The sequence below is a fragment of the Alternaria dauci genome, chromosome 1 (genome assembly GCF_042100115.1).
Source record: "Alternaria dauci strain A2016 chromosome 1, whole genome shotgun sequence".
In the NCBI taxonomy this organism is placed as follows: Eukaryota; Fungi; Ascomycota; class Dothideomycetes; order Pleosporales; family Pleosporaceae; genus Alternaria; species Alternaria dauci.
In genome coordinates, this window is record NC_091272.1 from 3,940,441 (window position 1) to 3,963,427 (window position 22,987).

A 22,987-nucleotide genomic window follows, 5' to 3' on the forward strand; every position below is an offset into this window, starting at 1 on the left:
CCCATATTATACCGTCAACTTTTGGATCGACCAGTGCTCAGGCATTCAGCCAAATAGTTTTTTTCCATTACGTCCTGGCTTTGGGTATTGATGACAAACTGCCATGCTTCATGCAGCGCAATCCTTCACGCCCACGCTGCTCGTGATGCATCCAAGTTTCTTCAAGATAATCAGATTTGTCATATCTATGTTGCGAAGGCCCTACCAATACTGTAAAGCTGCTGAAAAATCCGATTGATTATGCCTCACAGGCTGCGCGTGTTAGGCTGAAAAACATCTGATCAGAATATACTCAACGCAATGTATGCAATAGACAGACTTAAGAAGAAGACCTAGAGCGCGCGCACGCGAGATTGGAATGGAAGAGAGGATTTCCATTCATGTGCTTGATCGCGTGAGTAAGTACATCTGCCGCGCGCCATGGCCGTCAATTGGGTTCGAGGAACAGGTAAATCGCCGACGTGTGGGAGCCAAATGTTGCTCCAAAGTCACTTTCTCCATGTCATTCAAAGCGACAATGTCACAACCAGAACTTCACGTTGATCTCTTGAAGTTGAGTTGTCACCGAGAAACCTGTATGCGCGTTACCCATAAATACCAACTAACCAGGTCACCTTCCACTTACTCGTACCAGTCAACTCTCACAGTCTAGCATCTAAACCCTCAAGGCCATTGCGTCTTCATACCTCAATTCAGCAAACACGAATCTCTACCACAGTTAACATGCTGCCCTTTCTCTTGACCGCCTTCTTGAAGGACAGGATCCTCAACAAGACCTTCTTTGTCTGCCTCCTTACCTTTGTTTCTCTCATCGTTTACCTCTTCGTCCTCCTCGGCTGCATAAGCAAGGGCGTGGGAATCGAAAATCTATATTGGGTCATGATATCGCAGAACGGGACTGCTGGACAGCAATCAGTTGAAGTGAGAATAGGGTATTTTGGTACGTCTTTGCCTTGGTTTGGCACTCTAAGCGCAGACATTGCTGCCGACATTGACCAGAGAGTGGCTGACACACCGCAGGCCTTTGTGCATCCTTCCCACCAAATGTCACAACGCCCGACGACAAGCCGACTCCTGCGCCGTTGGAATGCTTCCCAGGTGATACACCACCGGGTCTTTCCAGTATACCGATGACGCATCCCATCCTTTCCTCGGCCCTGGCCCTCCAGAGATCCGCTCTGTACCCTCTCCCTGCACTCGCGTCATCCCTCTACCTTGTGTCTCTGATATATTACTTCGTCTTCCGGGAACGAGGTGGCCGTAACGAAAAGATTTCCAAGTTCCTTTTAGGAGTCAGTGCAGCGCTTGGGGTTGCTGGAGCATTGTGTGCCATGTCTAGTGCGAAAGCGTTGCACGAGATAGGAATTCTGCTAGGACATCATGCGGTTGGTGGTGGAGAGGGCGAGGTGACGATTCAAGCCGGAAGCTGGGAGGGGGCTGGACTCTGTGTTGCGGCTGGCATCCACTTTTTCATTGTGGTATATGCAGCATGTGGAATGCCCGGTCTTGGTCTGAGTTTTGGTACGGGGTACATTGGAAAGAGGTATTTGTAGAACTGAACAAGAGGCGTCCCTCTGTGGGGATGTAAGGAGATGTGTGCTACGATTGCAACATTGGTGTCCTGTGCATGCAATCAGCAGTACATGGGTTCGTAACTCGCGTCAATATCCAAATTTGTGCAACAGGTGTGACGGAAGATTCCGGGGGTTGAATTGAAGAATATCAAATACTGTCGAGCCTGTTCCTGAGTGTGCCCGCAACACCATGAACGCCTCGCCAAGGAAACCCTCGTGTCTGGAGATGCCGTTGCGTGTGTAATAGAGAAAGCGCTTAGAATTGGTCGAGGGTCATGCTCATAGAGACGTCGGTGTTCTCCACCATCTTGGTGAACTCCTCGAAGCTGATCTTGCCGTCGCGGTCTAGGTCGGCCTCCATGATGGTCTTGTCGACAATCTGCGTGCATGTTAGACGCGTGCGCCGTGTAGCTGCCAACGCTCCCCACTGTACGTACCTGTTGCAGCTGCTGGTCCTTTAGGTTGCTTCCAACCATCATCTTCAGTACTATAAAGAGCTCGCCGTTGCTGATGTAGCCGTCGCGGTCAATGTCGTATACGCGGAAGGCAAAGCGCAGCTTCTCCTCCTTGTTGCCCTTGCTGCTGAACGCCGAGAGACCAGACACGAATTCCTGGAAGTCGACGTCGCCGCCACCGTCCTCGTCGAAGATGGCAATCATGCGTGTTGCGAGAGGGTTGGAAGAGATCTGGGGGAGGGCCAGGAATTCGTCGCGCTCAATGGTGCCAGAGTTGTCCTGGGCTGGAATTAGCCAAGCGTGCCGAGGTGGCGAGACAGTCTGGGTCGCGCACCTTGTCCAGCTTCATAAACCGCTTCCTTAGGCGGTCAACCTCCTCGCGGTCGACTGTGAGCTGTTAGCAAGCATTTCTCAGCCCCGCCGGCGCACTGGCGAGCACGCCATGGCCCTGGCCGCCTACGTACAGTTGGACCCGGAGGCTATGTTGTCGAGCAGCCCGGACTGTTGGTTACCCATTTTGGCGGTTGGTCTAGGCTAAGAATTGCGTCGTGGTGGAGGAGGATGTTGGCTGTGGCTCAAGGTCGTGGGGCTGCTGCGCTAGAGGCAGGCACCGCTTCCCCCCGACGTCAATCGCCAAGGCTGTGTGCATTCACCCTGGCGCATCTGCCTCCAACACTCGTGTCGAGGGCTGCGACATAGCAACATAGTAGCCACCATGGAGCCAGATATCCCCACCGAGATTGGCTCCGTGCTCCAAGGCGCGTCCATCAACCGACACCCTTCGATACGGCACGACGCGAACCCATCGACGGCCGCATCCAAGAAGCAGCCCGTTACCCTCAATCACCACCCAGACCCCGACAGCTCCGAAGTCGGCGAAGATGAGATCCCCCTCAGCGTGCTAGACCCCGTCCCGCGACAGAAGACGATGCCTCCGCTGCCAGACCTGCGCTTTGAACAAAGTTATCTCAAGAGCATCGAGCAAGCAGAGGGGTGGCAGGGCGTGTTATGGATCACACTGCGGGATCAGGTGCGGCTGCAACGAGACCCGAGACTGGCGAACCTCTAGCTAACCAACAGCACAGGTCATCATGTGCTTTGCCCAAGGCGTGCTGTGGACTCTGGTACTCAATGGCTGGCGGCATTGGAACCGATCGGCCAAGTTCAGTGGACACGGCGTTGGTGCGCGGATACGGAGATGGTGGTGGGGAGTCAACAACTGGTCGATACCAAACGCAAAGTCAAAGTTGAGGGACACCAAGTTGGCAAAGAACGTAACGGAGGTAAGTGTGGCCTTCTTGAAAGTCTGGCGCCGAATGCACTTTGAAATGTCGACTACACGCTGACAGTCGCTTAGTACTACGAGGTAGAATTCTCAAGTGCGGCTCAAGATTGAACACGATGATTCGTAGCATTTGATTTGCCCATATCTGCGCCTGAATGCCACACAGTAGAGCAGACCCTTTGACGATTGTGACGTCTGTCAGATACCGTACCTGGCCTTCTCAGTTCACTTTGATTGCCAATACTTGCTACGTTTAGGGATGCGATCGATCAATACCACTGCTCCGCGGAAACTGACCATGCCTGTGTTTGTACGCTTGCCGCATCAGGACTAGAAGTACATGTGGCACAGCTCCCCTTGCATACATGTAATTCGACAACAACCTCTATTTAGGTCTGGCTTTCGCAAGCTTTCTAACCTAGTCGTTCTGATAGCCCCCTTGGCTAATGTCTATCGGCTAGGGCGCGGGGTGGTCGACCTACTACAATAATAAGGACAAGTTTCGGAAATGCTCCCGCCTGCGTGAGAGTGACGATGGCGACCCGACCTCGATCCAGTCCCAGTTACAACATTGTCCGGGGATGCTATGTACAGCTTCGACAAGCATCAGTCGTGGGGAAGAAACCTCAGACAAGTCCAACACGCGAAACAAGCGCTTCTCGCTTACCAGCACCAATCTCCAAGCCCAAGGTGCGTACGAAGAATACAGACAAATCGCCTATCAAAGCAGCACACCTTCGCGTTAAACCGCCCGTAGTCAAGAAAGTCGGCCTTGTCGTTCAGTCATCCGTTTCCGGCCACTCTGATCAGAGAAGCACAAAGGAACGTTGTCAGCGCGGTTCCCAGAACAAGGTCCTAAACGATTTGCTTTGGCCCGGAGATAGCCAAATAATCACTTTACCCTCAGGAGCTCAGCTGAGTTACGCAAGACTTGGTCGTCTGAAAGAAGTAGGACAATGCTGGGTCCTATTTCATGGCACTCCTGGTAGTCGACTAGGATGGGCGGACGTGCATTCTTTTGCTGAAAGCCATGGCGTCCGCATCATTTCTATTGACCGTCCGGGCTATGGTCACTCTACGCTACATGATAGAGGGGTCTTGGGCTTTATGCAAGACGTCTAGCACCTGCTCGATTACCATGGTATCCAAGATTTCAAGGTGTTTGGTACGAGCGGGGGAGGACTATATGCGTTAGCGGCAGCATTCCATTTCCCGAAGAGCAGGTTATGCAAGACATCTATCATGTGCGGCGTCAGTCATCCCGACTTTGCAAGCACAGAAGTGGCCTTGAAATCGAGGCTGATTATTTGGCTCCGGGCCAAAGCGCCTTTCCTGTATCCGCCTGGCGGCAATTTTAATGGCTTGCTCCAGAGAGACATTGTGAGCGCCAAAGGCAATGAGAGAAGAATTCTGCGAGCTAGGGCAAACTGGCAAGAAGCGGCAAGGCAAGGCCTTAAGGGATACAACAATGATTGGAAGCTCGAATTACGACCATGGGGGTTAGTACTGTCACCATAAGAACCGTATAGGAATCCTTTGTACTGACTCTGCATACCAACAACCAGGTTTGATTTGGAAAACATGGACGCCAACCTTATAAGATGGTATCATGGGACCGTAGACACCAATGTGTCGTTCGACGCTGCAAAAAAGACTGCCGAGACTGCTAATCGTCATAGGCGCAATATTGACTTTAGGGAACACGCCGGCCTGGATCATAGAACTATCGACAGTGAAAAGATTTTGGAGTGCCTGGACTGGATGTTGAAGTAAGCATTCTCGGAGAGTGATTACAGTAGTATCAGAAGTTTTTGGAATAAGCACAATGGGTATTTCTATCTCATAGCATACGCCTCTCATTCAATGCGTCGCTTTCGGATTGAAGGAACAATCTCTACAAAAAAGCTCTACTGTTGATGAATTCGTTGTCACAAAGCGTGCACTATAGGCAAGCACGACTACCTGTGCTGAAAGTTGGATGGAGAAGCAACAAATGCACACCTCTGGGGTAGGCTCTGGCTTGGGTACAACTCATAGAGGACTTGGTCATGCATCATGTACAGTTTTTCTCGATGGAACAATAATGGTGTTACTGTAATGGGAAACTCGAGTGATGCTGAAGTCACGTGACCACGCGCCTTAGCGCTGTGGCGCGTCGCTCCCAAAGTCTTCACTGTCAAGTCTCGTCGCCTGGCTTGACGACATGCCACTCCACGTCCAAGAAGCGAACAAATGAAGCCTTTCAGGCCGCTTACCCTCGCTCGCCCTCGATCAGAGACTGGCGAGCCACCGAGCAAGAAACGGAGAATTTCGTCCAACGCGCTTTCCTTTGGCAATCGACAGCCTCTCAACACGCTGAACAACCCCGCGCCAGCACAATTCCTGCCCCCGGGTCTCGATGGAAACTACTACACGGTCTTGTGGCGGAAATACACAACCAAGAAGAACAAAACGTGGGACGGTGATGGAGTGCTCGCTGTGACGGGTGGTTTTGCCACGCTCACGGATAGCGATACGGGAAAAGAGCTGGGCAAGGGAGCATGCAACCGGCCGCTGCTTCCAGGCTCGGCGCTATCCGTCGGTGGGAAAGAGATCGAGATTGAAGGCTCCATCGACAAGGCGGACTACCTCGCTGGGCGCATGTTCCTCGGGACTGCTGCAGCTGCGTCTTCAGACCAGTCGAAGCGCACCGAAACAGGATACAAGCCTCACTCATCAGCCAAGACAAAAGCAAGCAAGAAGAACAACGTTACTGGTGACGGGGAGGACGTACCGGACTACAAGCCATCGGTCCAACGCAAGCAACAATTCAAGGCTCCTCTATTGTCAAACACTGTCATGCCTCAACGAAATCCGTCGATTCCACAGCCGCGTCACGACCCCAATGCGCCTAATGCCCTCGTGATGAAGCGGCCCAAGTCGTGTCCAACCGGAAAGCAAATTGTTGACGTTGTTGTCGATCCGGTCCTCAGCAAGCATCTTCGTGAACATCAACGCGAGGGTGTGCAGTTTCTATACGAATGTGTAATGGGCATGCGATGTGAGGGTGAAGGAGCCATCATGGCTGATGAGATGGGTTTAGGCAAGACACTGCAGACCATCACCTTGCTCTGGACGCTGATGAAACAAAATCCGATATACGATACCTCACCAGTCATCACCAAGGCCCTCATTGTATGCCCTGCTGGTCTGGTCGACAATTGGAAGCGCGAGTTTCGAAAGTGGCTGGGCAACGAGAGAGTTGGTGTGTTCGTGCTAGACGGAAAGAACAAGAAGATCACCAACTTCACACTGGGCAAAGCTTACAACATCATGATCGTCGGATACGAGATGTTGCGCATCGTGCAAGATGATCTGAAGAAAGGCAGTGGTGTTGATATCGTGATTGCAGATGAGGGCCATAGGTTGAAAACCGCCAACAACAAAGCCATGCTTGCAATCCAGTCCCTCAATACTGAGCGGCGGATCATACTATCAGGCACGCCTTTACAAAACGACCTGGGTGAGTTCTACACCGCTATTGACTTTGTCAACCCTGGACTGCTGGGGCAACGAACGGCTTTCAAGCGTTCATTCGAAATGCCCATCATGCGCAGCCGCCAGCCAGGGGCGAGTGAAGCAGAGCTCGAAAAAGGAGAGGCACGATGGAAGGAGCTCGTATCTCTCACTAGTCAATTCATGATCCGACGGACAGCAGAGGTGCTTTCCAAGTACCTTCCACCCCAGACTGAACACATTGTCTTCTGCAGGCCGACCAAAGGGCAGGCAGAGGCATATCGTGCAATACTGGGCTCACCAACATTCAGACTTGCACTAGGAAGTACCGATATTGCACTGCAGCTCATCAATGTGCTCAAGAAGGTCTGCAATAGCCCTTCCTTGCTCAAATCGTCAAAGGATAATGACGACACGCCATCGGAAATGCTACAGTCGCTTCTGCCTCTTATCCCGAGCAAGATCCTCAGCTCAAGTGCTTCGAGTGCGAAGCTGCGTCTGCTCGACAGCCTGGTTCATCGAATCTATACCACTACAGAAGAGAAGATTGTCATCGTTTCGAACTACACTACCACACTGGACATGATTGAACGACTTCTCGTTTCGTTGTCGTACACTTACCTTCGCCTGGACGGTAGTACCCCAGCTTCCAAACGCCAAGCTCTTGTGGAGAAGTTCAACAAGACCCCAAAGACTGCATCCTTTGCCTTCCTTCTATCTGCCAAATCTGGTGGCGTGGGTCTCAATCTTATTGGTGCATCGCGCATCGTGCTTTTTGATATCGACTGGAACCCCGCTACAGATCTGCAAGCTATGGCGCGTATCCATCGTGACGGCCAAAAACGACCTTGCAAGGTATACAGACTCCTCATTCAAGGTGGTCTAGACGAAAAAATCTACCAGCGCCAAGTCATGAAGATGGGCCTTGCAAATGCTGTTGTGGACAACAAAGCCTCTGCATCCTCCTTCTCGCAGGAAGAACTTCGCGACCTCTTCCGGCTCGATGAGCGTGAAGGCTGCCAGACACATGACATACTCGGTTGTGCGTGTGATTGCAAGGGCTCACCGGAAATTAAAGCCGAGGAACAGGACGTGGCTGCGGAAGACAACATCGATGACTCGGAGGAAGATTCCTACCCCTCCCTTACAAAAGCAAGCCAGGTCAATATTGAGGAACAGGAAGCGAAGATCAAAGCCCGGCGCGCGGCGAAACTTCCCAAGCTCAAAATGTTGATGGAATACCGACATATTGACACCAAGATACTCAAGGGAATGGCAAAGAATGAGGGAGGCGAGAATGAAGAGGAAGGGGTCGTTGACGACATGGCGGTGGCGGTGGATGATGATGTGTTCCTTGATGTTCTAAAAGAATCGGAATGCAACGTCGGCTTCTTGCTTACGAAGTCGACGTCTTGAGTGCATCACATGCTTGGTATGATAGAAAAAGGGGGCCAAGTTTTTACATGCATAACGTTGGAGTTGTGGTTCTAAATAGCAAGCTCAGCATCTCCAGACTCCAGGAGCTTTTCGTATCGTAATGATTGAGAAGCTGCCACCCAAGCTTGCAGCCCTCCCGAGTGTTACACACATAAAGCTGAAAGGCATATGAGGGTGTTTTCCCTGTGCTTACACAAGTGGATCGGTGAGCGGCTAGATTGATGGTAATGAGTAGACGAGGACGAACGCGGACAGTGGATGTCATACATGAGGAAAACTTAGGTCGAGCGATCATATGGTAACATGTGACAACAAGGTCAATTGAAGATTATGCAGTACACCATATAGGAAGAGCAGATTAGCGATCATTGGAAGACAAATGAGAACCGGGTATACGCGCCGACATTTACAACCTTTTCCAGTAAACACCATTCCACGCCATCCATAACAAGAGTGTTGAGCGCGACGATAACCAACCAACAGGAGAGTATCAACAAGAAACGAAAATCAAAAGGGCCAACTAACGTTAGAATAACGACGGGGTAGGTAGGGAATGGCCGCGAGAGTTCAAATGCCACCCATATCCACCTCGTTGGACAGAAAATCCGCCTCTTCAAAATCGCTTCCGCAGCCTGCGCTAAGCCTAGCCTCGATGTGCGATGCAACCCCAAAATTCATGTCAATGTCATCATCACTAACTGTCCTTTGTACTGCTCTTCTCGACTTGGGTTGCGCAAACTGCCTCACCGGCGGCAGCATGCCCAGTCCAGGAGGCGGAGTCTCGCTCAGCGGACTGACAGGCACTTCGTCGACCTCAACGCCCATGCCCATGCCCTTTGTCGAGGATGAGCCGAAGAAGAAGCTAGTGTCCAACGGCCTGACCTCGTCTTCATCTTGCCATGAGCGTTTCGAGGGGTTGTGTGGGCGCTGCGACGTGGTGGAGCAGCCGCTATCGGTGGAGGCGGTTGAAGAGAATGGCTGGGTAAAGGTTTCGGCAGGAAGAGGGAAGTAGTTGGGTGGTGAGGGTGTGGTGTTTGCGTTGTAGAGATGCGGGTTTGTTGTCGGTTGTTCAGCAAATCCTCCAATCTTGTGCAGACCGCAAAACGGCAGCAGTTCTCGCTGGTGCTGAACTTGGTCTGGCACAGCTTCTCGCGGCGGCTTGACGGCCAATGTGGATCTCGGCATGGTGTTCTGGACCGAGGGCAGGTTAGAGACCTTGTGCGTCTTGTAGCCTTCGGGCACACTCTTTCTGACTCTCATGCCGACGCTCAGCAAGCCTGCTTGCACTGGTCCTGGAACGTCGGGAGCGAGTTTCTCCCTGTGCTGCTGCTGCTGTTGTTGTTGTTGTTGTTGCGCAGCGCCTCGCGTGTTTTGGCGTCGCAGTCGGGTAGTCGGATCTAGGCCCCGCAGATCGTCGTTATCCTCCAAGTCGTCCCGCACCTCGAAATAGCTTGTAATGCTGGGTTGGAACTTCCTCTTGCTGCGGTGTTCTTCTGTCGGCGCGTGGCGAGCTTGCATAGCGCGTGTGAAATGGGTGAGTGCGCGAGAGAGGGGGAAGGGGAGGGGGGCGAGGTCGGCAGGCAGATCAAGGCAGAGTTATGCAGTCTCGCTGCGGTGGAGAGGGGATCTTTCTGATGCCGCTTCAATGCACGCTCGAGCCCTTGGGGGCTGAGGACGGACCAGGATCCGGGATGACAGGACGGGTGATCAGTCTAGGTGCTTGACGAGGAACGGCGGGTAGGTTTCGTTTTCTGGATCAGAGCCGATGGGAAACACAGGGCGGGAATAAGCAAAAAAAGAGGGAAATGCTCGAGGAGCCTGGGCGGACGACGGCAGTTGATGTAGATGAGGAGTCGTGACGCGACAGGCCGAACCAAGAGAGCCACACGATGATCGTTGACCGGCTTATTCACGCGTTCCCCCACTGCGTTTTGCTCACTATGTAAGCTGTCGATTGTCTGAGATGCAGCGTCGTCTCCAACCTTGCGCTGAAACCGCTACATGCAGTGTCTCATGATCAATGTCTGGGTGGTACAAAGACATTTGCTTGTCGCGCTTGCCCTCGTTGCTCTGCAACAACAACATCAACACCACCTGCTTGCTGTCTTGATCAACTTTCCAGACAACCTTTTTCAGCAAGCATTGCCATCTTCCCAGGTCCAAACAGCGCCATGCATACAGCTCAGCATGATTACGCTCTCGACGCCGGCATGCCTGGTTCCCGTTCACGCAGGCTTACGCACCCTCTGCTCAACTCCAGGGCGATCGTCTATTGGACCTGCCGATCCTGATCTGGACCCAGTTCCCCGCAGTACCAGTGCACAATGCATCTTTCCAATCCGAACTATGACGAAGGTGCGAATTACACGCAGAAGAGGCCTTCATTTGCCTAATAATATATGGAAAGGAACACCCTTGTTCATAGTCACGTATAAACACCATTATACCGGTACGCCTTCCCTTTTAGGACACGCTTGCTGATGGAGACCCATAACCCAAATGCATCAAATCTCTCGACTTGCCACGTCCCGTCAAGCGCTTGCTTGCTTCTTTGATCATCCTGTCGCACCTTGACCTCGCCTTTACGATGTAGGCATAGGCACGTTGCCCATCTCAACTTCCTTCCTCTGTTGCCTAGCTGCCCACTTGTCCGCCATCCAAGTAACAATCGTAACAGCCATGCTTGCGCCTACAAGCAAGAACACAATGAGCGTCCCGACAAGCGCGAACTTGCTTGCCCCGCAAAGCGTCTTGAAATCTCCGTTTCCCATACCAGCTGGCATGGCGATATCACCAGGCAGATCCTGAGCAAGCGGTTGCGAGTCCTGCATCTTGCAAGTCCACGTCTGGATGGTATCCACTTCTGGGGCGTTGTTGTTGAGCATGTGTGCCCAGATTGTCGTAATCAGAGTAAGAAGAAGAGTAGGAAGGAGGGTCGCGAGAGAGAGGAGGGCGCGGAGAGTGTATTTCTGGCGAAGGGCAAGCTGATGCCTGTTAGTATGCAGCTCTACTCGCAATCATGTTGGGACTGTTGCTCACCTGAGGCACAAATGATGCAATCAAGAAAGCACCGCAGAGTACCAGCGTCACGACGGACGACGCGATGAGCGCTTTTGTGCCTTGGACGTCGAAATGCTGAGGCCACATGGGTGCCCACCAAGGGTTCGTGAGATGTTGCTTATTGAAGACATCCAGAGTGTGTGCCGAAGTGCCAAGGATACATATGCTGAAGACGACGACGAGACTGGTGATGATGGCCTGTGCCAAATGGAAAGGAGCGGGGTTGATCTTCATCTTGATTGTAGTCTTGCTTCGAAGATGTTTCTTGTTGTATCATACAAACGCAAAGCGTAAGGTATGAGGGTATAAGAATCGGGTCGTTAGATTGGTGTCAACCAGGAGCACCTCTCTTTCTTGGAAATGAAGGACGATTAACGAGATAACGAAAGAACAAGCAAGCACAGAAGGCCTGATATAACCTGAGGCGTTGAAAGAACCTTTTGCCTGGGATGATGGGAAACAACTCTGGGGGTGGCACATGCCTTTAAAACGACTTGGTCGCAATTCGGGTTTCATGCCTACAGAACACCTGGTGCAACCCCCCTGCAGCCATCTTCAGCTCGCCTCTCGAAATAGACGAACAAGAGCAAAGAAAGAACGGTAATCTGTCTTGCCGCTGCGACCATCGGTGGGACCTGGGTTAGCAGCGCCGGACTGCTAGGTTGGTGGTGGTGCATCGTTATTCGCAGCGCGTAAGCTGCACACCAGTCTTAGAATAGCGATATTAACCAGCATATTGTATTGCCGCGTTACCGCATATGTACATATAGCAGCCCATACCGTTCACCGTGGTCTGTGGCATCTCCACTAAATCAACCAGGTTGCCGATCATACCATGTGTCGAACTCTGTGGCTTGCCTGTGGTTCCACTGATGCCGAGACATGGCAAAGTTAGAGCACGAGCGGCTGTAGTGCGCTTTTCATGCCATCGAATGAGGGTACGGAATGACCTGAATGCAGGGTCACTAAAGTGTGAAACGCGAATGCAGTGCGGGCGCTTCGAGAGTTCAGGTGCAGGTCTTGATTCGCGGAAGGTACAGGCGCTTATGCCTTTCTGGTGCTTCTGCGCTATCATTGGCTGTGAATTCTCGAGCAGGTAAGAACATGAGATTCCACAACCAACAAAAAATAGAGCTTGACTTTAGACGGTAAGCATGGTGAATATTCGGATAGGCTGATGGGCAGGATAGATGGCTCAGTGACATTTGAGCACGGCGATGATAGATGAGAAGCGTACTTTGTTATGTAGACCTTGACAGTACTGTTGGAGCAGAGGGATCTATAAACTGCACTTCCCAGCAATCCTGCCACCATTGAATGCGATACAATATATACACAGCCGCTGGGCAAGTCTGACCGGATCAAAGTATGTTGCAGCGTTGCAAAACGCCATGACCGGAGGAGTAGCTCGTACGCGCTTTCATAGTTGACCAGTGAGACCTCCAAAGCCCCACTTCCGCCGCCCCGAACTTTGTGTGTCCTTCGCTTTTCCCTTTTTCGCAGCCTCTAGAGAATGTCCCTTCTCCCACTCTTCGTCGGCCTTGTACGCAGTGATCGCGTGCTCGAGGTTATAATCGGCTTGTTCAAGGTAGAGCAGCGCAACATCGTACCTGTCACGGAAGGTCAGTTTCTGTGTCTCCAGGATGAATCGAAAGATTGTGGCGCTTACTCGGCGACCTTGCATCTAACCATGAACTTCCGTAGCTTTGTCTTCTTAATCTCTTCCTCCTCGCCCTCTAATGGCCTTGGACTAAGACTAACTCCGCCTTTGTAGAACTCTCCAGGTATAAGCACAGTTCTACGCGCTGCCAGCAAATGGTCTGCATATAAGTTGTTCGTTCTGCGTAAAGCATCGGCGGGTACACCGTATCGAAGCGATAGTGATAAGATCGAGTCGTTGTTCTGATCGACAAAGTGGAGGACATCAGGCGCGTTCTCAGCATCTGGGTGTGCCTTCTCAGGTGGCGGTTGTAGCACACTGTGTGCTGAGTATGGCGGCAATTCGTCGTCGGCTTGCTGCTCGTCTGGTGGCGAATACATCGGAGGGTCGCGCAGACCATGGGTTGGGAGTGCCGATGGTCCTATCGATATCTGGCAGTATGGGCAATAGTTCTGGAATCTTGGATTGTCTGTCAAGCATCTGGCGCATATAGCACGGTCACAGCAGTCAAGTCTACGCTCGAACTGTGACGGTTTCTCGGTCTTCTCGTCGTACGTTGGGGGTATCGACGATAGGAGGGCAGCGCAGGTACAGCATGCCTCAGACATGATGATTCAGTATCGCTGGCTTTGGTGTATACAGAGGGATTCCAGACTGCGGCTCGTGGGAGATGGTCGGAGGCAAAGTGACTGCCGCTACGTCATGACTAAGGCGGTTAGCGATCGCGAGTGCACGTGAAGGCGCGATAGTGCTGGGATGTTAGCTAGCATCAAGCCATGTGCCCGAGACATGTGAGTCTTCTGGTGCAGAAGACATCGTCGGCCTATATCGCGACGGCAAAGTGATGCCAGAACAAGCAGATGTTGAAGTTTGGCAGCCTGGCAGCCTGGGAGCGTGGAGCGTGCCCAGGTGTGCAAGGGTCCGTCGCTGTTGCCAAGTCCGTGTCCCTTAGCGAGCACACGGACCACGACACCGATTTTCGCTCAAGTCGAACTTTTCGCAGACTCCAACCCTCCTTACCGCCCACCGCAACCACACGAGGTATGTCTTTGACCCGAGTGCCCTTCAGAGCCAGGGGATGCACTCGCCGCCGTCCGCAGGGATGAAGGCGACACTGCCTCTCCTCTTCGACAAGAGCTGAAGAACCCTCACGCAAGGGCACTCTCCATGCTCTGGCATCTGGAGGCTAACCACGTACGCGCAGATACCTCAGTCGCCTCCGCCACAGAGAATCTCCCGACAACACCGTCAAAATGGTCAAGACTTCCGTCCTCAACGATGCGCTCAACGCCATCAACAACGCCGAGAAGGCTGGCAAGCGCCAAGTCATGATCCGTCCTTCCTCCAAGGTCATTGTCAAGTTCCTCACTGTCATGCAGCGTCACGGTATGTCCATCTCCGTACTTGCACTCATCCCAAGCGCATCCTACCCTATCCGAAGACGTGTACAATGCCGCCCAATGTCCTCCGCTAGCAAACCTACCTCACCTCTTCGGGCTGATAACTACTCACTGATCTCGACTCCCCACGATCAATGAGCTTTAAGTGTCCGATATATTAACTGCGGAGGACTTACACGTCTTCGGATCCCTTTCATGACGTCTGATGTTTATTTCGCCGCAACATACACTGATATCGTTTTCCAGGCTACATTGGCGAGTTCGAGGAGGTCGACGACCACCGCAACGGCAAGATTGTCATCCAGCTCAACGGCCGCATCAACAAGACCGGTGTCATCTCTCCCCGCTACAACGTCCAGCTCCGCGACATGGAGAAGTGGGTTGTCAAGCTACTTCCCTCGCGTCAATTCGGTTACATCGTCCTCACCACCTCTGCCGGTATCATGGACCACGAGGAGGCCCGCAGGAAGCACGTTGCCGGAAAGATCCTTGGTTTCTTCTACTAGATTACTCGGGATTGTGGTGGAGTGGGATACAATATACCCGGATTTGGGCAAGCATACGTCTGTCCAAGTAGTCCATCATGGAACGTTCGACGAAGAAATGACAAAAGTTCATGACTGGGATTGTTATAGTTTTGGCCATGGTGCATGTGATGTGAGCGGTTACTGTGAAACGTGTTATGCATCGCTTGTTGTTGTTCTCTTGCTCGGAGTCAGGATTGAGAACATGTGCAAGATGATGAATTTTCACATGCTGTGAGCTACCCGTACTGTACTCATCATCACAATGGTTTCGCATGTCAGTTTTGAATAATTAAACTATTGCTCTCATTAACCATGTACAAGAAAATCGTATCCAGTATGCTACCCAGGAAACGCCAGCCTGTGCTTCTACTTTTTACAAGCAATCATCAGCCGTAACTCGTAAGCCCATCATAATGCCTCTATCAGAGCATTCATATGTTCCCTAAGAGAAAAACCAGTCCTAAACGCCTATGCTGAAATTCACTTAGTATTCTCCTCCGGTTTCACCCAGTTCCTTTAGTCGTAAAGGTCCATGTCACCATCAGCGTCGTCCAGTTCGGCGACAGCATCAGACTCATCGTACATTTCCGAATCATCCTCGCTGTCGGTGTGGTTGGGCAGTACTACGATGTGCCCGTCATCCAGCACGACTCTGGCTGTCTCACCGTCCTTGATGGAACCGCGAAGGATGAGCACGGCAAGCCGGTTGAGAACCTCCTTCTCAATGAGTCGTGCGAGTGGTCTCGCACCGTAGGCTGGCGAGTAACCTGCCGAGCCAAGGTAATCCCGTACTTCTGGCGTCATCTCGATGCGTACATTGCGGCCGTTCTGGTTGAGTCGCTTCTGAATCTCACCCAACCTCACATCGACAATCTTCCGGATTTCACGCTTGGTGAGACGGTTGAAGATGACAATGGAGGAAATGCGGTTCAGGAACTCGGGGAGGAACCAGTTGCGCAACGCACCCATGACCATCTCCTTGGTGGTGGGGTCAATCTTGCCGTCAGGTGCGTTGGGGCGAGACAAGTGCTCAGCACCCAAGTTGGAGGTCATGACGACGATGCAGTTCTTTGCATCAACGACTCTGCCTTGGCCATCGGTAATACGACCGTCGTCCATGAGTTGAAGAAGGACAGTGAGTACTTCCTTGGCAGCCTTCTCAACCTCATCAAACAAGAGGATAGAGAAGGGCTTGCGACGAAGAGCCTCAGTGAGTTGACCTCCTGCATCGTGACCGACATAGCCAGGTGGTGCACCGATCATCCTGCTGAGGGAATGCCGCTCTTGGTATTCGGACATATCGAATCGAATCATGGCCTTCGGGTCGTCGAACAAGAACTCTGCAAGTGCCTTTGTAAGGAGCGTCTTACCAGTACCAGAAGGACCACAGAACAAGAAGCTGGGAGGTTGGTTGGGGTTGGCCAGACCGGAGCGCTGTAGCCGGATAGCGTTGGAGACGGAAACGACAGCCTCCCTCTGACCAACGACAACTTCTTGGAGATGACGCTCCATGTTGAGGAGCTTGTCCTTCTCGGTGGTCTTGAGCCGAGTGACGGGGATACCAGTCCAGCGAGCGACGATCTCGTTGATCTGATCTGGACCGACGGAGTCGCTCATGAGAGCCTCACCACCTCCACTTGCCTGGTGGGCCCACATCTCTGCATCGGCGCGAGCCTTGTCCCGCTCCAGCTCGCTGATGCGCTGCTCGACATCAGGAATGGCGTAGTACTTGAGGTCAGAAGCAGTCTGAATGTCACGCATACGCTCGGCTTCAGCAAGCTTCGTCTTGAGACCTTCGAGTTTGAGCTTCTGCTCTTGGATGTCCTTGCTGCGACCCTTCTCGCGCTCGTACATCTCACGGAGCGGCTTGAGCTCTTCTTCAATGTTGGCAGCCTCCGCTCGTGCCTCCTTCAGACGGACCTGTGATGCCTCGTCCTTCTCCCGGGAAAGCGCGTGAATCTCGATTTGTAGCTGTCGGAGGCGTCGCTCTAGGTTATCAAGCGCTTCGGGTTGCGATTCTCGTGTGACGCGGACGGCTGCCGCAGCCTCGTCGATAAGGTCGACGGCAGAATCGGGCAGTCGACGTTGAGTGAGGTAGCGGGCAGCGAGAGTAGCGGATGCAACAATAGCACCATCCATGATGGTGACACCATGGTGAGTTTCGTAGCGCTCCTTGAGGCCACGAAGAATGGAAATGGTCTCTGGGATCGATGGCTCTTTAACGAGAACCTGTTGGAAACGACGCTCGAAGGCAGCGTCCTTTTCAATGTACTTTCGATACTCGCCCAGGGTAGTGGCACCGATGCAGTGGAGCTGTCCACGAGCCAGCATGGGCTTCAGCAAGTTGGCAGCGTCCATGCCGCCTTCTCCGGAAGAGCCAGCGCCCATGAGAAGATGGATTTCATCCACGAACAGTACTATCATCTCCTTGGACTCCTCGATCTCCTTCAGAACGCCCTTCATGCGGTCTTCAAACTCTCCGCGGTACTTGCTGCCAGCAACCAATGCACCGACATCGAGAGAGAGCAGTTTGCAGGCTGCGAGGTTGGCCGGTACATCCGCATCGACAATGCGGCGGGCAAGACCCTCGACAACAGTAGTCTTACCAACACCAGGCTCTCCAATGAGGACTGGATTGTTCTTGGTTCGACGAGTCAAGATGCGGATGACTCTGCGTGTCTCGTCTTCTCGGCCAATGACTGGGTCGATCTTGCCCTCTCGTGCCATTGCTGTCATGTCGATGGTGAACTTCTTCAAGTTCTCGTTCTCCTCCTCGGCATCTGCCGTCTTGGAGTCCACCCGCTTTGTGCCTCGAAGTGCTTGGATGGCATTGTCGATCTGCTTAACATTCGGAACGTTCGACTCGGCAAGGATTCGTTGTAGTTGAGCATCCTGGCAGAGAGACTGGATGAGGTGGTCGACGGCAATAAAGCTGTCTTTTTGTGTCTTGCTCAAGTCTTCTGCAGCGCGAAGCACCTTGGCCATAGCAGGCGAAGGTGAGGTGCGCTCTGGTGGAGGGTCTTGGCTTGGTAACCGTACCATAGCCTTCTTCAGGTTGCGCTCGAAAAGTTGGGGGTCGCCATTTGCGCGTTCGAGGACTTGCTTGAACAGCGGCGGTGGTGGTACGTCGACCTGGTTCGCCAGATCTTTGGGTGGGTCTATGAGCGATACAGCAAGGTGGAGGGGTGTGAGTTGTGAGTGCGCATAGCTCTTAGCTAGGTCGAAGCTGTCTGCTAGAGCTTTCGCGGCGCGGTCGGTGTATGCGTCGAATGAAGTCATCTTGATTCGTAGTTATTGCCTTGGATGTGGCCCAAAGCCAGAGGTAATGTCGTATATCGTGAGCTCGTACTCAGGATTCGTGTGTGTGATGTTGTAGTGTTGGGTATCTCTGGAGAGCAAGAGGAGTGTTGTACAAAAGACTCGAGGGATTTATATAGGCTGAAGACAATTACACCCAGCTATTCGAGAAGAGTCAGGAAACAGCAAGTGGCATCGTGTGATTTCTCGTCATATCTCGAAGCTAGTCGTGGTTTCTGCCCTGTCGGTAGAAGCTTCTGGATCTTCGTACAGGTTTCCGGTCAGGCGAAGCTGCCCGCCAATCAAGGTTACGTCACTTCAAGCACGCCTTACCCGATCTGGCCTGGTCGGCCGCTTCGGCCCAACCGGTACACATCACATCACCACGAGATGTATACCCAACATTGTTCGGCCTACAATCAATACAGTTTAAGACAACTCACCAGAAACATGGGCGGGTCTACGAACAGCGTGGCGGAATATGACTCCTCGTCCCAGGACGCTCAGCCTTCGGTGCAAAAGCTCATTGCCTAAGGCATCGAAGCCACGTCAGACATTGAAGACCCTCTCCACGTTTGTTGTCATGTACTGAAGATAGCGCTCAACCATCGTATCCAAAATCACTCTCACCGGAAACACCTGCGCCTCCCGCCTGCCTTTTACCCAACGTATCGTGTGGACACTTCTTCTCTACGCCGCGTGAACATCGCCCTCAGTCCATTTACAGTCTATAAGACTACCGACATGCACGGTAGGTGCATTTGATGTGCTTTGTATACAGATAACAGCCTGTGCCACGACCCTGGGGTACCATACCGGCGACACGGTCATCCAATATCGCTGCCACCAACGCATGCAGAATACTACATGCTACTATATGAAGAGAAGAGGAGTTCATAGCTCGGACAAGTAAGTAAGCGCTCACTCGACATCAAGCCGTGCTATCCAAGATTCCCAGATCATCCATGCTACCTGGTTGAAATGTGGTAGGGATCAGGTAAAGCTGGCGATGTCAGTGCAGCATCATATCATCCGGTCGCGGACTCGTTCCGATGATACAGTACTGCCATTCATGACCCTGTATACTGGGCTGAAGATGATCATTTATCCGGTGAGTTATGATATGTAAGATGCAATAAATCGTCCGTTCACCGACTGCATTTCTGAAAGATCAAATCAGTCGTCGTTTAAGCTGACTTTCAACACCGTGATCCTCCGTTCGAGCTCGTCCATATCCCAAGCCCGCAGCTGAACGCACTCTTTCACATCCTCGACCATCTCCCACGAAGCACCCTGTTCATCCGTATAACCCTTCTCTTTTGCCTCATTCAACACACGACTAGCTTCACTCGCTGTGCGCCAGAAGCGATGTACATCTGCTGTTTCTGGGAACATATGGCGTTCCTCACGGTCGAATGTTAATGTTCCGGAGACGGAGAGCAGATGATGAGCTGGTGTCGGAAAGTAGGGTTGATAGAACAACGAAGTTGTACTGTTATACCATTGTCGCGGCTGGAAAATCACCTTATCTCTATGTTGCTCCAGATAAAGAACATCATGTAGGGCTGCTGATGAGAGACCCCCATCATTGTCTCTATTCTCGTATCTTTCGATATGCGGCGCATTATATATTGTCTCCATGGCTTGAGTCAGGATCCGTGATGAGCCGCTACTGACCCGTATGAAGAAGACTGAAGTATTCAGGCGATTGTTTTCGGACTTTGTGGCAATGAAGCAAACCCTCTTGAAGGTTTCAACATCAGTGATAGGTGGTAGAAATTGGTGTAAGGGTATGTGAGGATTCGCGAGGATGATGGCTGCATTGAAGTAGAGTATCCACTCCATACGCTGCTCAATTGGCTTCTGAAGCTCGTTGATGATGAGAGATTGGAGGTGAAGGAATTTGTTGAGGGCACCTCGCACAATAGGCATACGCAATGTACGTGTCTTGTATCTGAAGTACTCATTGTGAAATTCGTGAAGGGTATGAGATCGGGCGCTCTGTCTCTTATCGCTAGACTCGTAGAATATCGTCGCCTTTACAATCCTCCAGTCTTCTTGTTCTCTTGCAGGCATCCAGAGCGAAGAATCCAACGCAACATCCGCGAAACTGGTAGCCTTAAGCCTACTAGATGGAATGAGATTGGATGTTGTACAGCCGAAGAATACGCAAAAGCCGGCAATGAGCATTAAGATACCGAAAACCAGCCTAGCCGTAGGGCGGTAGCGGCGCAGTGAGCGGTTGGGTGGTGACATCGTTACAGTCTTCGTGATTGATGACTGGGCTTGAGGAAGAGAAGTAACACCTAAGCTGTGTGGTGGAACGATTCTCATGGTTCGCGCAGACAGAACATGTTCGAGAGACAAAAAAGCTCTGCGTCATCGATATTGAATGACAATGAATCCAATAGAAAGAAATTTACTTGTTATTGTTGGTGAATGTGAGTTTGTCACCAAGGACGATAAGTGAAAGAGACAAATCAGTCATTTCGTGTCGTGACTAAGTTCTACATGGATCAGTCTCGCTGATACCGATGTTTCTCATCAAGGCTGTGGTGCCGTCTGTCGGCGACTCCAGCGCCGGGTCTTACTACTATTCAGCGATAGCACACTGCTTGGTTTGCTGCCGAGTTCCCCAGGTACTCTTTTCGAGCCTCTACGCTCTATAGTAGAAAGAGGAAGTGTAGCTGAGCTCTAGGCCTCTGCCTTCTTCTTCTGCTCCTCAGCCGCCTTCTTGCCCTGCTCAGCCTGTGCCTTTGCCTCTTGATTGGCCTTCTTCTGCTCTTCCTCAGCAGCCTTCTTAGCCTCTTCTTCCGCCTTCTTTTGCTCCTCGGCGTCTTGTTTAGCAGCTTCTTCCTCAGCCTTCTGCTGCTCCTCAGCTTCCTGCTTTGCGGCTTCCTCCTCAGCCTTCTGCTGTTCCTCTTCCTGCTTAGCTGCCTCTTCTTCGGCCTTCTTCTGCTCCTCCTCAGCCTGCTCATCAGCGCCATTTTGTTGTCCAAGTGCCTCCTGTATAGCTTTCAACTCCTCAGCGGCAATCAACTCGTTGAGCTTGTTGTCTTCCTCATCGTTGTCGGCGTTCTGAAGATCCTGGAGAGCACCCTGCCAGATAGCACCAAGGGTCGCAGCAGGATCCTCAGCAATGGCTGTCCATGTGGGCTTAGCACCAAACAGCTGGATACCAGCGGTCTTGGTGGGCATCTTGTCGTCCAAAGCAGCAGTAGCGCCAGCGATGCCGCCGAATCCACCCAGATTCGCGAAGGCGTCGTTGCCGAGGATATCCTGGGCAACAAGGGTGCGGCTATCGAAGACCATGACGGTCTGGGTCTCGCGAGCACCACGGTTGGCGACAACGGCAGATTGCGCGAAGATGTTTTGCTGGACTTGGTTGCCTCTGCCATCGTCAATGGCAATTTGAATCTCCTGTACGACGAGTGTGACAGTAGAGATATCGCGGAATTGGTTCTGGAAGTTGCTCTTGCGGAAGAGGTTGTTCAAGTCATTGTTGAAACCATTGTTGACTTGGTCGACAATGAGAACCTCCTGCACTTGCTGAACGATGGCTTGTTGGCGGCCGTTGTCGACGATCTGGAGGTTCTGCTCTTGGATCTGAATGACCTGCTGTTGCTGGTTGAAGTCGTTGAATCCGTCGATGAAGTTGAAGTCGCCATCGTTACCGTTGAAGCCGTTAACAACAGAGTTGTAGCCGCCCTGGCGCTTGGAAAAGCCAGGAAGAGATCGAGGAGCGTTGATGGGCTTTGCGGCTGTCTTGAATTAGTACACTGCATTTTATACTTCAAGTTCTTGGCTTGTGGAATGAACTTACCAGCGAGGCCAGCTGCAAGCACAATAGTAGCAATAGCCTTGATAGACATGTTGATGATAGTGGCGAAGTGGATAAAGGGGGTAGTCTTCTTGAAGCGAATCAATAGATTAGAAAAAGGTAAAGATTAAAAGTCACAGACGTAGTAATGATTGAAAGAAAGAGGATGGGTAGACTATCAAAGTCGCTAAGGAATTGGAAAGATATTAAGGAAGGTGAGAAGAAAGGATCGAAGACCGGAAGAGTGAGTGTGGGATGAGAAAGTAAACTATGTGCGACCTTCCATCAGCTTTTATCCAATGCCTCATCTGTTCAACGACTCATCGATGCCCAAGGAAAAACGCCCATATGTTGGTACTTTGCCCCCTGTATGGCCGTTGGATGTGACACATGTAGCGCAAACCTTGAGGACTTGTCACTTTGTTACCGGCGGTGAACGCACCCGCAGCTTGCCAAGGACAAAGATGTGCAACTAAAAGTTTGCCAAGATTTGCTTGACTGTTTTGCCTTGTAGACTGAGGCCTATTGTATGAGCCTCAGGATAGCGGAGCCGTAGTATCCGATCGGTAGCCAAGGTATGGCACTCATTTGGGCCAGCTGTGTTATGCCTTGGCGAGCCTTCAGGCAGTATTTTCGGTGATTTAGGCGGACTGAACATGGGCACAAGTCGATCTTCGTTGAGACAATGCTGAACGTGGAGGCGAATGTATGGAGGTAGATCGCTCACGCGATGCTTTGTTCACCATTTCCGCAGAGCAGCGACACAACACCATGCGAACCTCTGTACGTGGAAGTCGTGTATTACCACTGACGTCTCTTTGGTGATTGCTTTTGAGTCGTAATCGCCATATCAATGTCTTCCGCAATGCCACAGCAATCATAAGTCTCTCCATCACCGCACCACTAGCCATACTTGCACTCCTGGAACGCAAACAACTACTCACTGTAGAATCGTGATTACTATGATGATACTGGCA

General features: G+C 51.9%; 10 protein-coding genes across 10 annotated transcripts; 4 read left to right on the forward strand and 6 right to left on the reverse strand.

The window, feature by feature from the left end:
* Nucleotides 1–517: 517 nt before the first annotated feature.
* ACET3X_001236 (uncharacterized protein) lies at nucleotides 518–1,553 on the forward strand (the record flags this gene model as incomplete). Its single annotated transcript, XM_069446505.1, has 3 exons — nucleotides 518–575; nucleotides 635–940; nucleotides 1,021–1,553. The coding sequence occupies 3 exons, from the start codon at nucleotides 518–520 to the stop codon at nucleotides 1,551–1,553; spliced, it is 897 nt and encodes a 298-aa protein (XP_069311478.1).
* Nucleotides 1,554–1,830: 277 nt separating this feature from the next.
* Nucleotides 1,831–2,545, reverse strand: ACET3X_001237 (uncharacterized protein; the record flags this gene model as incomplete). Its single annotated transcript, XM_069446506.1, has 4 exons — nucleotides 1,831–1,953; nucleotides 2,012–2,308; nucleotides 2,364–2,416; nucleotides 2,494–2,545. The coding sequence occupies 4 exons, from the start codon at nucleotides 2,543–2,545 to the stop codon at nucleotides 1,831–1,833; spliced, it is 525 nt and encodes a 174-aa protein (XP_069311479.1).
* Nucleotides 2,546–2,744: 199 nt separating this feature from the next.
* ACET3X_001238 (uncharacterized protein) lies at nucleotides 2,745–3,425 on the forward strand (the record flags this gene model as incomplete). Its single annotated transcript, XM_069446507.1, has 3 exons — nucleotides 2,745–3,059; nucleotides 3,115–3,312; nucleotides 3,387–3,425. 3 exons carry the CDS (start codon nucleotides 2,745–2,747, stop codon nucleotides 3,423–3,425), a joined length of 552 nt encoding a protein of 183 aa, XP_069311480.1.
* A 2,121-nt stretch (nucleotides 3,426–5,546) lies between these two features.
* ACET3X_001239 (uncharacterized protein) lies at nucleotides 5,547–8,225 on the forward strand (the record flags this gene model as incomplete). The annotated part of the gene is made up of 1 exon (XM_069446508.1): nucleotides 5,547–8,225. One exon carries the CDS (start codon nucleotides 5,547–5,549, stop codon nucleotides 8,223–8,225), a length of 2,679 nt encoding a protein of 892 aa, XP_069311481.1.
* Nucleotides 8,226–8,813: 588 nt separating this feature from the next.
* ACET3X_001240 (uncharacterized protein) lies at nucleotides 8,814–9,764 on the reverse strand (the record flags this gene model as incomplete). The annotated part of the gene is made up of 1 exon (XM_069446509.1): nucleotides 8,814–9,764. The coding sequence occupies one exon, from the start codon at nucleotides 9,762–9,764 to the stop codon at nucleotides 8,814–8,816; it is 951 nt and encodes a 316-aa protein (XP_069311482.1).
* A 1,064-nt stretch (nucleotides 9,765–10,828) lies between these two features.
* Nucleotides 10,829–11,540, reverse strand: ACET3X_001241 (uncharacterized protein; the record flags this gene model as incomplete). The annotated part of the gene is made up of 2 exons (XM_069446510.1): nucleotides 10,829–11,230; nucleotides 11,286–11,540. 2 exons carry the CDS (start codon nucleotides 11,538–11,540, stop codon nucleotides 10,829–10,831), a joined length of 657 nt encoding a protein of 218 aa, XP_069311483.1.
* A 1,186-nt stretch (nucleotides 11,541–12,726) lies between these two features.
* On the reverse strand, nucleotides 12,727–13,346 carry ACET3X_001242 (uncharacterized protein; the record flags this gene model as incomplete). The annotated part of the gene is made up of 2 exons (XM_069446512.1): nucleotides 12,727–12,916; nucleotides 12,976–13,346. The coding sequence occupies 2 exons, from the start codon at nucleotides 13,344–13,346 to the stop codon at nucleotides 12,727–12,729; spliced, it is 561 nt and encodes a 186-aa protein (XP_069311484.1).
* A 396-nt stretch (nucleotides 13,347–13,742) lies between these two features.
* ACET3X_001243 (40S ribosomal uS8 domain-containing protein) lies at nucleotides 13,743–14,872 on the forward strand (the record flags this gene model as incomplete). The annotated part of the gene is made up of 4 exons (XM_069446513.1): nucleotides 13,743–13,757; nucleotides 13,919–14,007; nucleotides 14,171–14,352; nucleotides 14,613–14,872. The coding sequence occupies 4 exons, from the start codon at nucleotides 13,743–13,745 to the stop codon at nucleotides 14,870–14,872; spliced, it is 546 nt and encodes a 181-aa protein (XP_069311485.1).
* A 321-nt stretch (nucleotides 14,873–15,193) lies between these two features.
* On the reverse strand, nucleotides 15,194–18,342 carry ACET3X_001244 (uncharacterized protein). The gene has a single exon (XM_069446514.1). The coding sequence runs from the start codon at nucleotides 18,170–18,172 to the stop codon at nucleotides 15,410–15,412; it is 2,763 nt and encodes a 920-aa protein (XP_069311486.1). The 5' UTR covers nucleotides 18,173–18,342; the 3' UTR covers nucleotides 15,194–15,409.
* A 2,391-nt stretch (nucleotides 18,343–20,733) lies between these two features.
* Nucleotides 20,734–22,556, reverse strand: ACET3X_001245 (uncharacterized protein). Its single transcript, XM_069446515.1, has 2 exons — nucleotides 22,014–22,556; nucleotides 20,734–21,951 (listed from the first exon to the last, which is right to left on the reverse strand). Exons 1-2 carry the CDS (start codon nucleotides 22,060–22,062, stop codon nucleotides 20,885–20,887), a joined length of 1,116 nt encoding a protein of 371 aa, XP_069311487.1. The 5' UTR covers nucleotides 22,063–22,556; the 3' UTR covers nucleotides 20,734–20,884.
* Nucleotides 22,557–22,987: the final 431 nt, after the last annotated feature.